Source organism: Danio rerio, chromosome 21 (genome assembly GCF_049306965.1).
Source record: "Danio rerio strain Tuebingen ecotype United States chromosome 21, GRCz12tu, whole genome shotgun sequence".
Classification (NCBI taxonomy): domain Eukaryota; kingdom Metazoa; phylum Chordata; class Actinopteri; order Cypriniformes; family Danionidae; genus Danio; species Danio rerio.
Genome location: NC_133196.1, coordinates 26,540,932 through 26,553,983, shown reverse-complemented (window position 1 = coordinate 26,553,983; position 13,052 = coordinate 26,540,932). Strand labels below are relative to the sequence as shown.

The window sequence follows — 13,052 nt, the reverse complement described above, 5'->3', positions numbered from 1 at the left end:
ATAACTAATTAGACAAAAAAATACAAAAGTAGCAAACACATTGCTTTAAACTTTCATTAACTGGCATGTATATATCTGGGGTCAGGAATTTCTCAGAAAATTACTTTAAGCTAAATTATAATTTTGTAATTTATGTTTTAGGTAAATGAAGGTGTAGGTTGTAGAGTGTGAGAGCTCCTCTATTTAAAATAAAGAAGAAAAAGCCTCAGCAATGTTAAGGAAAAGAAACGCAAAAGTAATTCAAAAGTACCGTAACACATTACCTACTGTCCCATAAAAAGTAACTAACTCAATATTGTAATGCATTACTTACAAAAGTAAACCATGGTGACAGTCACTGGTAACTGATAACAGTCTCTGTCTCAGGTAAGGAGTGCCGGTGTTTGCTAACTTACACCCCGTTTACACTAGTGCGTTTTAGTTTTAAAACGGCGTTGTAGAATGAAAACGATCCGCGTCCACACTTGCGTTTTACCCAGCGTTTCTGAACAGCTCTCCGTCCACACCAAAACGCTGAAAACGCACATCACGTGACCACACACACACACACACTCAGGCAAGCGCTCCAGCATTTCTACCCAGATGAGAGCTCTGCTTGTCGGACTGCTCATCAAGCATCTCCCGCTGGATCTAATCTCACTATATTTGCTAAACGTGATATTTCATTCATGTTGTCTTTATCTAACGACATAGGCCAATTCCCTGACTTTGGTCATTGACATCTATTAAGTTACTTGTTCACGGGTGACATGTTTTGGTTAAGCGCAAAGATAAGTTAATGATTAATCCAGGTACATTGACCGCTCGCTTGCCTTTATTTCCTACAATGTATAAACTTATTGTATGTTATACTTTTATAATTATCGATTATTAAATCTAATATTCAGCAAAAGAGAGGGTGTGTTTCGTATTTTCACTGAAATTGAAAGGAGGCAGTTGTTATCGGCTCCGTTTTGTTATAAATATCCACACAGTGAAGATGACGCTCATATATGCAGCACGACGCCTCAGCAGTTCTGCTGTATGTTAAGTTGCTAATATTAAAAAGAAAATAGGCAGTTCCTTAAATCATGTTTACATTTTATTGTTGAGAAAGTGAAACAACGCAGCCAAGGTGATGTGAATGAAGTTATAAAGTACACTGTTCCCTTTGAAGATTTACCCGTGTCCTCGGTATGTTTTCCATATCAAACTGAGAAGGGGGAGACTGCAGCCTTGATCAAACTTGCGAAGTCTTAACTTACAAGAAGAGGATGCGAGACTGAACTGTGTGTGGGCTACTTAATATTGAGGAAAAGCCCCAATCAGATAGGCGAACGTTTGCAGCCCCGCCTCCGTTTTCAGATGTCTCCGTCTTTCCCCATCCACACTGAGACGGAGCAGCAGCGTTTTAGAATGAAAACGGCCTCTCCAGCGTTTTCGAAACGCTCCGTTTTCGGCGCCCGAGAACTCCGGCGTAGTGTGGACGGATGGCGTAACCGTAGCAAAACTTATGCGTTTTCAAACTAAAACGCACTAGTGTAAACGGGGCCTTAAGCTAACATTAGGCACTATTAAGTAAAGTTAATCACTATTAGCTAAGTGAGTTAAATGTATCCTGCTAATTATTACACAAGACCTTTCCTGCTTGCATTGTTATCTGTAAACCCTTGCTTTCAAATCAGTCTAGTTATCCACCATCAAAATTTTTAAAGAGCGGAGTGAGAGAGGGGAATGGGGTGGGGCGGAGTGGGGTTGTGGATGTTGTTGTGCGCGAACTGAAGAGGGGGGAGGTTCCCCCCTAAAAATCCACCATGTTTATTTTAAATCTTTGAAATATCCCCCCATGTCATATTTTAATCCCACTTGAATGCTCCTCGATGAGAGGATATATTTCAGTGTCCAAAATCTCAATCAAAATTGATCAATGAAAACATCATGGGACAATGTCTCCACAGTGACAACTGTTATTGAAAGATAGTGTGTGTGTAGATTAGTAACTTCTGAGTTAGCAATCAGTGGTTCAGTTCATCTGGCCCTGACCAAAGGCAACAAATGAATATTTCTCAGTCTTTTTGGTTTCTTTTCACACCACACTGATTGACTTGGTCCAAACCAGAGTAGATGAGTCAAAATGCAGTCATGTGACAACATACATATAAACCTGTTGGCCGGATGTGTGATTTCTGCTTCACACATCTGGTTGGGAAAATTCTTCAGGGTTTCTGCTGGTTTCCTTCAGTCAAATTTAACACTTTTTGAGACCATTGTGAATAAAATTTTACATTTTTTATGGCCCGGTTACAACTGTAAATAGTTTTTGTACTAACAGAAGATGATGTAAAGGGATGTGTTGCTTTAGTTTTCTTTCCCTGATTAGGAAATGTATTTTTGTTTTTAAAATTTAAAGAGCCCCTATTTTGCATTTTAAAAGGTCATGTTTTGGTTTTGGGGGTCTTCACCAACAGACTGATATGCATTCAAGGTCAAAAAACACTTTTATTGTCTTATAATATGGATTTATTTTGACCTAATTATTGAAGGGGCAAGGCGAGTTCATGTTTTACCAGATCCGGCACTACATAATTGGTGATGTACCAATGTCTATGCTTTCAGGCAAAATATATAGCTGGAAAACAATGTTAAGATGCACTGCAAATGGCAAAGTGCAAAAAAGCAGAGTACATTTTTTTTTGCAGTTTTAACTGTTCAACTTCGAATCACATGCTCACCACACTTTTATGGTCCGTTTTCAGTGTGCACTTGAGTATGATTGCTGCACTGAAACCTGCCCAAGCTAACCACTAACTCTTGTGCGAGTCAACCAAACTAAATAAGGCAGGCCTGAAAGTACTCTAAAGGGGGTGGGACACAATGATAGGTCAGTTGTGACCGAAATAATAATACGCACCAGTTGCTGCTCTGCATTTTCGACTCCCTCACCCAGACTGAGCGACACCTCCTGTTCATCCTCAGGTAATGAACCATGTAGAAGTAGAGCCTACAAAACAAAAACATCTGGTATAAGCCAGAATCTCTCAATGAACAAAAACAAGCTAAATTAGAGGATGATGTATGTCAGTGTCACCTGGAGGCTAGACACCATTTTTCGGGCCTCCTGCATTTCCCTCTCCAGCTGCTCACACAGTTTGTCCTCCCAGTTTGTGCAACCACCAGGACCATCGTGCCCTGAGACAATGGTCTGCTCACATAGGGCCAATTTTACTGTGTCCTCTAAGAGTAAACAGAGGTGGATCAAGACTTTTGTGTGTGAACGAGTGCACTAGTGTTTACATGAATGAGTCAAATAGATCAATACCTGACTTAATGGATTTCTCTCTAGATAAGGCGTCCAACAGTCCTGCTTTCACGTCTGATAGGCTGATGGAGTCTTTGGGAGTGTGAGTTGGGCTCGGTGAACTGAGGCTGTGGAAAAAAAATGAAATTATTGATGAATGGACCAACTATACTCAACTTTGCCTAAAAAAATTGTTCTGTTCTATGAGTTCTGTTTCATGAACTTTTTTGATTACCTCTATTATTTAATATTGTTAATTGCATTTTTACATTTCATTTTCACTTCAAAGTAGAGTTTGGGAAAAATGCTCTACAAAGTTAATTTCTTAGTTTACACTGTAGTTATAACCAGGGCTTGACATTAATACCTGCCAACCTGTCAAATGCAAGTAGATTTGAGCTGTGGTAAGTAAGACAGACACCCCCACTAGTCATTTTGGCTGGTTAAAAATAATTTTTAAATTGTTGTTTATTTAAAAGCAGGGTTCGACAATAAGGATTGGCCAATGCGTGTGCAAATGTGATCTTAGAAACGATAAGCAGCACGACTGACAAAAATAATTGTGTTTGCGGCTCGAGTGAATAAAAAAAAGCAGTGAATAACGAATGAGAGTACTGGTGGCTTTCGCTTTAACCATTCTTTGAACAGTTAATTAATAGGTCTAACCTTAGCTGTGTGCACGTGAACATCCTTTCATTATCATAAAAGCTGTTTTTTACCTGCTTTCTTTTGCTTAGTTATTTTTGTTAAGATGGTTTAATTATATTTTTCTTTACAATAACAATGCTTTAATGGAAGAATAACTCCCAATTTATGTGTAGTTAACTGGTGATCTGGGACACTTAGCCAGGACAGATTACTGTGCATATTTTAGATACATTTAAAAAAAAAAGATTTATGTTAAACCAAAATTAGTATAGTATACAGCTATATTTTGACACTTATAATTTGTGACCAAGAAGTAATTATTTATTTATATTTGGTGTGGTCAGAGATAAATTTGGCAAATCCCTAATTTTGAGCTCTGAGGAATAAAAAATAAAAATAAAAACTTTATTTCATGTGAAATAAAAACTAATTCCAATGCAACACTATGAAACCATAACGCATTTGCTCATGCTCATTGCGCAAGCACACAAAAACTGAAATGAATGAGGGCTCATGTGGACATAACACAATATCTAAATCAAGTAATTTTAGCATGTCAAGTTCAATTTATGCATATAAAATATATTTTACCAAGAACACAATTATGGCTAGTGAACATGGTGAGGGGCTAGTAATGTTGGAAAACTACTAGCCACAGTGGTTGGTTATCAAAAAAGTTCATGTCAAGCCCTGGTTATAACTGTACAAGTTTGCATATTCAGACAAAAAAAAAAAAAACAGCCAAAAATGCCACTTATTAGTTTAAAATATTAATTTAGATTTTTGTCTCCATAACACAATAGTCTTCAATTAAAGACCTTAAAATTTTCTCATGGTAGTGTTACAAAAAGTAGTCCATGTGCTCCAAATTTTTCAGGTCACAGACTGAAGAATCTTATCCCTTGTATTGGATGAACCAGTAGTTCCCAAAGTGGGAGTGGGAGACAATAAAGAGGGAGTAGCTTAGTGATTTCCAAAAATATCATATATGTTATTAAACTATTAGAATTACCATATTTTATCCATAACCTACAGAAGATTTCAATTGTATTTAATAGTTACATAAAAACAACATACAAATACACACACACACACACACACACACACACACACACACACACACACACACACACACACACACACACACACACACACACACACACACACACACACACACACATATATATATATATATATATAATATACAGTACAATATAATATACTGTACATACATACATACATGCATACATACATACATCACTGACACAGAAATAGCTTTAGTTGCAGCAGATTTATTTTTACGGCACAATGTTAAACTTTGACACCTTTACTGCACTTTACGGGAAGCCCTGGTATAAACCACAGTGTACACACTCCCCTGTGAGTTTGGAAGAGGCTGAGGAAACAATATATAAAATTTTGTATTTTTTATTTAAACTATGCCTTTAAATAAATTTCTCTTAATGCAGACTTGACTTGATGTATCACAGAGACAGATGCTTTTGTTATTTCTGTTTATCAGGTGCTGCATCTGCTGTCTCGGAAATGCAGAGCTGGCTAAAAATAAACAGTCCTGAAGCAGGAAAGTGCCTTTTAAAACCAGTTGCCATGGAGACTCCTTACAGATATGAAGAGCAGGATCTGTTTCTTTTTGATCTGATGCCCCATCAATAATGCACTCTTAATCCATGTGAAAGACACAGATGAATGAGCCAATAACCTCTTCAATTTGAACAATGGTTTATGATATACATGTTACATACATGCATGCTGTTAAAGAGAAAGAAAAAATCTGTCATCATTTAATCACTTTTTTACTTGTTTCATACCTTGATGAGTTTCTTTCTTCTCATAAACACAAAAGAAGATATTTGGAAAATGTTGAAAATCTGTAACCATTGACTTTCATTGTACAGTATGTGTTGACTATGGAAGTAAATGGTTACAGGTTTCCAACAATTTTCAAAAATAAAAACATCAGTGTTTTGAAACAAGGTTGAGTAAATGATGGTGGAATATATCTTTAAGCCCAAAGTATGTTTTTGTTTTGTTTGTGTACACTATGGTATTTTTACAGTGTGCGTGTTCAAATTCAAGTCAAGTCGAGCTTATTGTCATTCCGCTACATGTGTGGACACAGTACAGTGGAACAGATTGACATTTGCCATCAGAAAATGGAATAAGCTGGAAATTACCTCAGAAGACCAGCGCAAATAGACATGGCATTATTCATTCATTTTCTTTTCAGCTTAGTTTCTTTATTATTCAGGGGTTAAACAAGCGGAGAGCATGCAAGCTCCACACAGAAATGCCAACTGATTCTTATGTCAGTTTGATTGACACTATGATATTTGATCACATCCTTCAGAAACAGATATAAAGCAGTTTGGTGTCGTTATGTCCGATCAATCGGCCAGATATCCTTATCAGCCGATAATCACATTGCATGACTCGATAGGTACTCGTCAATCTGCCCATTCGCATGAACCGATCGCAAGTGTTTGTTTACGGGTTTCCACACAAAGGAAGTTGCAGGCGCGCTCATGAGCAGTGCTAAAACACCTGAAGAGGTAAATGATGCATGGGGGCGAGTGATCACTGTGCTCATGGTCACTCACAGCAGCTAAAATACAAAGTTTATACAGTTTTATTAGCACAACTCGCACAAGTTTTAGTCTCTTTGTTGCAAGTGCAACCATTGCATGTCCAGTGCTTTGAGCTGCTGTGACACGAGGGAAGCAATCACCGATATCTAGTGTCTCATTCAATCGTCATAATCTCTCCCGGAAGCTTTGAGATTTTATCGTATATTCATAGTGGCATCGTGATGCCTACGAACTAAAATACCCTGCAAATCATGGCAACAAACATGAATGAGCCAGAGAACAGATCACAGGAGGCACAGTGATGTTCTAAGAGCTATATTTGTTAGGTTAAATGGACAGTGCAGGAAAGAAAATATTGCAAAATCACTAAAACTCAATTTTTTTTAATTTAATGATATAACAATATAAATAATACGTTTGTAATATAGGCCTAGTTATTGCAATAAACAGTTACAGGCCTATTAACTTTTAGCAAAGAAGTAATGTATTTATATGTGTGCATTTTAAATTCTTATGCATCAAATAAAGCTTATGCTCCATACTTTTTATTCATTAAGCCATGTTAAATTCTTCTTCCTTCATTTTCAGAATTTCTAAATTGCACTGTTAGGCCCTGTTTACACTAATGCGTTTTAGTTTGAAAACGCATAAGTTTTGCTACGGTTACGGCATCCGTCCACACTACGCCGGAGTTCTCGAGCGCCGAAAACGGAGCGTTCGAAAGCGCTGGAGAGGCCGTTTTTATTCTGAAACGCTGCTGCTCCGTCTCAGTGTGGATGATGGAAAACGGAGACATCTGAAAACGGAGGCGGGGCTGCTGACATTCGCCTCTCTGATTGGGGCTTTTCCTGAATATTAAGTAGCCTAACACACAAAGTTCAGTCCTGCATCTTCTCCGTGTAAGTTAAAACTTCGCAAGTTTGATCAAGGCTGCAGCCTCTTCTTTTCAATTTGATATGGAAAACAGACTATACCGAGGACACGGGTAAATCTTCAAAGGGAACAGTGTACTTTATAACTTTATTCACATCACCCTGGCTACGTTGCTTCACTTTCTCAACAATAAAATGTAAACATGATATAAGGAACTGCCTATTTTCATTTTAATATTAACAACTTAACAGACAGCAGAAATGTTGAGGCGTCGTGCTGCATATATGAGCATCATCTTCACTGTGTGCATATTTATAACAAAACGGAGCCGATAACAACTGCCTCCTTTCAATTTCAGTGAAAATACGGAACCCTCTCTTTTGGTGAATATCAGTTTTAATCGATAATGGCCATTATAAAAGTATAACATACAATAAGTTTATACATTATAGGAAATAAAGGCAAGCGATCAGTCAATATACAGAATGTACGTGCTTATTAATCATTAACTTATCTTTGCGCTTAGCCAAAACACGTTACCTGAGAACAAGTAATAGATTCCAGGGACCAAAATCAGGGAATATGTCGTTAGATAAAGACAACAAGATGAATGAAATATCACGTTTAATAAATATAGTGAGATTAGATCCAGCGGGAGATGCTTGATGAGAAGTCCGACTAGCACAGCTCTCATCTGGGTAGATGAGCTGCAGCGCTTGCCTGAGAGTGTGTGTGTGGTCACGTGATGTGCGTTTTCAGCGTTTTGGTGTGGACGGAGAGCAGTTCAGAAACGCTGGGTGAAACGCGAGTGTGGACGCGGATCGTTTTCATTCTAAAACGCCGTTTTAAAACTAAAACGCACTAGTGTAAACGGGGCCTTAGTCATTTCTTACCTTTTTTTTTTTATACATGTTTTATCTATTATTTACTGTAATCCTGAGTCTGAACATTACAAGTCCACACTAAATGGTTATAAGAGACATGATTAAGAGATTATATGCAACATCCTTCTAAAGATCTGGAAAAAACGCTTTAGGCATTATAAAGCTTGAAGCATCAGAATTGGTACTCAGTAACTGCCAACAATGACAGAGACTCGGTACTTGTATCAGCTGCAAAAATCCTGATCGGAACATGCCTAACGATCTTGTTCCCTTCAGATGAGCATGCACATTAACTTGGGCGACCTGAATTTTTTTATTTAATTGGTGAATCCAAATATGAAAATTAATCATAAGCTAGGCAAACAGTTTTGGAGAATTTGACGTTTCCCTATTCAAATAGATAGGAGCTTTTAATTTAATTAGATGGCTGCCGAGTGAAACCCCTTAAAGTAACTTTGGGTTTCTAGACTTTAGAGAAGTTAATATTAATGTAATAACTCAAAAACAAAAAGATGTTTGCAGCATCAGACTGCAAAACCTTCTTCAGTTCAAACAGGACTTTTATATGTACAAGTGTTTGGTATAAAACTGTAGCAACTATGAACTGAGTATATTTCTTTCAGTTTGAATTAGACTAGAGGAGGAGTGACAATGACTTTCAGGCCCTGGGGCGAAAGACACAGATTCAATCTCAACCCATGATGGGTCATCCAAGTGCAGCCCTGGCAGACTTGACAGTGAGGGCACAGTAAATGCTTGCAGCGCCAACAACCTCACTTTTTCTCCATCTGCTATCCACATTTGAACTCTATCGATTGATTGTCTTTACAAAAATGAAAGCATAGTTCTGCACTGCTGACACAAATCACACAAAAAACCTTCCAATTAGATCAAGCGTGAAAATGCTGTTATAATCAATACTGGGTTTATATTAGGGGATGAATCCCATCCAACTAACTGGCTGCATTCAGTTACAGTGAAACGTAGCTGACATTTCCATGAACACCCAGAGCGAGAGGATGCAGCCTGGATGACCTTTCGAGGATTTGTGTTTATTTACGGACAGATTAAGGCCTGGGGTTCCCCAAGTCACTCTACGTTGTTTGAAGTTAATGCACTATTTTAATTTAAGCAAGCGAAAATTATATCCAGGTCAAACATATGAAGCCTGGAAAGATCCAAACCCTTTTGAGCTCTGCAAGTTATTTTAGTTCAGTGTGTAATGAATGAAAACAAAAGCTGATCTGCTTTGTCGTTTTAACAAAGCAACAATGCCGTTTTTTTTGAAAGAAACAGAGCGCTTGTTGTTGTTTTTTTGTTAGTGTGTATGTTGTGCTGGCTCTCATTGTCCCAATCCAGGCTACGGACTGCAGAGACCATGAAAGACACGACCCATTGCACTCCACATTACTCTCTTTGTTTTATTTTTCTCACGTTGTGGGGAGGGGGAAGAAGGGGACTGTTCTCTTTCAAAAGCAAATCCAGATCCCCCTCCTGATTGCGACCCATACAGACACTAAAGAACCTTTTATTCAGTTCTGCTTCTCCACCGTTTCTTTTGCCCCTCCGTGGTGAATTTGCCAAAGAAAAACATAATTAATAGATAGACACAGAAACTCATGTGATCTAAATAAATCTCCCTCACTATTTATTGAGAGCTTTGAACTAATCTTTGAACCACTGTTCTCAAAACAAGACTATAAAACAACTTTCACACAATACACACTTTATTTTACCAAAGCATGAGACTAAATAAAAATAAAGTTAAAAAGTTCTGTAGAGAATTTTTAGAAAGAACCAAACTGAAATTATTTGTACATTATGTAAATAGACTCGTCAAAATAAAAGTTCCATTCTGTGTTCCACAAATAAAAATTCTGTGTAAAGTTCTTTAAAGGGTCACGAAACACTAAAACACATTTTTTTTAAATGTTGACAGACAGTTTTCAGCATGTCTGTGCATTATTCATGAGGAAGAACCAATCAGCGTGCTCTATTACAGTGCGTTCACACCGAAGGTGGCAAGAGCGTCAAAGTAGCCGGAGGTCTTTCTTTTTAAATAAGAGCCGGTGGCGATAAGTGGCGAGGCCTTCCTTCCTTCATCCTGCCATGGCTACATTACAGCTTCTTATTCAAAACCCTTCAGTCACTGTTTTTTTTAATAGCGGGATATAATCAAACCAAAACGTATTAAAAGGTAAGTGAATTATAACAGAGCAAACTTTTCTGTAATCGTAGTAATGCTGTGCGTTATTTGTTTAGCCCTTTAAGGTGACATGCTAACTGACTGACTGAGAGGTGTGTGATGCACGAGGCTAGAAAATATGACATAGCTTTCAATTAAGATGAACACAGTTTCCATAATTATACTTTAATTATAGATAAAGGTCTACGGCTCTGCATACACTGACTGTCTATGATCGTTTCACTTTACTTTAGGAGGTCTATTACTCTGTAGGTCTATTAGAGACATTCATAAATATTCCTAGCAAATCTAATAAATGTTGGAGAAATACTTGTTACATAAATGCACTAAATCGCACTTCAGCAGCGTTTATTAGCAGCAAAAATCTGTGCTTGAGCAGCGTATACTTGAGGGCCTGCAAGAAGTTTTGTGCACGAACAGAGGAAATCGGCACACACACAAAGAGATTTGCATGCTCATATTACATGAATGCGATCTCGACTTGTAATACTGCGCTCACAACATTTGTCATTGAATAACGCCATAGGTAGTTGGTAGATCTGTGTAAAAGGCCTGCCACCACAGCTGGAAAAAAATCCTATAGGAAACACTGATGTATAATATATAAAGTATAAAAAAATTGTGCATCCACTTCACATTTGTTTTTAAACATTCCACTGTTTACCACAGGTGGGGATTAGATGACAGCAAATGTAATATTGATGTAATAATAACCATGCACAATTTAATATGAGTCCATGTAATATAGAAAAATGAAACACCAATTATTGATGAATTGTGCAGTCAAATCTCTCCTTATAAAATGTTGTATACATTTTAGTATTATTTAAGAACTGAGCAGAATAGATTACACATATTTTAATGTATGATGTTTAAACTCAACTTATCATTTCTCTCAGACTGAACTGTATACAGTTCAACTGGCTGCCCAAAGAACACAAAGCAAACACATTCAGCATGGCAAAACTAAAGCATTTCAAACGGCCTTGAAGTGCACAAAATCTGCATTTGCCGTTGCTAAATCACTATTTATTCATAAGAGGAATGGAAAATGACAGCTAGAGAATGACTGACTGATAACACAAGGGAGAAATCAAAGCAAATCTAACAATGTGCTCTTTTAGTTATAAATAAAATCTGCTACAGTTGTTTTCTCTGGGTGAAACACAAGCCTGAGCTGAAATGCTTCCTATGCAAAGTGCTCTCACTATTCTTTTTGAAATGCAAAACAAAAGGAAACAAGTAAAATGTGCTCCATTTTTCATAAGCTACTGCAGCACGGCACAGACTGGGTTTTATATAACTGCTTACCGAATGCAATAGGAACATGCAGAGCTGTTTCTGTATAGTGAAGCCGGCTCTGATGATTCAGTCTGGCTTCAGAATCCCAGCAGGAAACCCAGAAATCATTTTAACAGAACTTGCTGTGATCCTCCCAAGACAACATCTTCTCTGATAAATATTAGTGGATCTCAAGAACATTCTCTGACATTTTTTCACAAAAATGTCTAACAAGTAATCCAATACAAACAAACATGTTCCTCTCTCAGATTCTCACACAAGATTAGTCAGTCTGAAGGGTCATTAGATGATTCTCAGGAGGGCTCATCAGATGCACGTCACAAACAGAGGAGTCATTTGCAGGCATCGCAGGAAGCTCATTAAAGTATATTTATGCTTCTCAGTTAGTAATTGGGCACAGGAGCGCGTGTTATTTAAAGGCCAGCAGATGCAATATGTCAACATAACAGAAATACTCGGCTGCCAAAGTGAGTTCCAAGAATTATTTCACATCTGGGAGGCTGTTTTGAAGCCTGTGGAGACAAATGCAGCACTCTTTATCAAAAGAAAAACTGCCTCTCTTGCTTCCTTTATATTTTTCTGTCAATCCAGAGGCACATTAAAGTGTCTGATTGAGTGAATAATTGTGTTGGATGTCAGCGACAGATGCCAAAGACACAAAATTAAATCTTAAAGCACAACAGAGCACAGGTGGCACTGACATACAGAGCATTGAAAACATTGGATGTGAGCTACAGTAGAAAAGGTAGACTGGGTCTCTAAAGCAGTGACAGCTGTCATTCATGGCCACATATAACAATAATACAAGTGTATTCAACCTTCAACGAAGGCCAACAAGCCACTGTACTGATGGGTACATTTAGATATTCCAACTCGCTGTATCTGCATATTATGGCTTGTATTGTGTTATGTCTTTTGCGCAGTTAACCTTTCTCAATGCTTGATGTCAATGGTTTATGTACCTCATGTCACAACCAATCCTCATTCAATTCCATTACTTGTGGTTGTGGTACTCGTGGTTTTTTGGCCAGACAATGCTTTCAATAGTGTTTTCACATTTGGAATTAAACATAACCCAAATTGTTACTGATTAAAACTAATTTGTAGCAGCTAATCATGATTTAATGATGAGTATAATAAGTTGTTTTAACAAGGTTAAAAGAAAGACGGTTATGGGGTAAATGTTCATCAATGAGTTATCAATCTATATCAATCAAATCAATTTGATAAAAAAAGTGTTTGGGTGTTAAAGGGGT

At 37.6% G+C, this 13,052-nt stretch overlaps 1 protein-coding gene across 11 annotated transcripts in view; it reads right to left on the bottom strand.

The window, feature by feature from the left end:
• Positions 1-13,052, bottom strand: part of dixdc1b (DIX domain containing 1b) — a 50,279-nt gene that overhangs the window by 11,829 nt on the left and 25,398 nt on the right. For 10 of the 11 annotated variants that reach the window (XM_073935388.1, XM_005161265.6, XM_073935389.1 and 7 more), the window contains 3 exons: positions 3,299-3,405; positions 3,068-3,213; positions 2,891-2,980 (listed from right to left, as the gene is read on the bottom strand). In XM_073935388.1, coding sequence (XP_073791489.1) covers positions 2,891-2,980; positions 3,068-3,213; positions 3,299-3,405 — 343 coding nt within the window. Of the gene's footprint in view, positions 1-135; positions 391-1,531; positions 2,981-3,067; positions 3,214-3,298; positions 3,406-13,052 lie in introns of those variants that run through there. The other variant, XR_012396800.1, reaches the window with a different exon arrangement.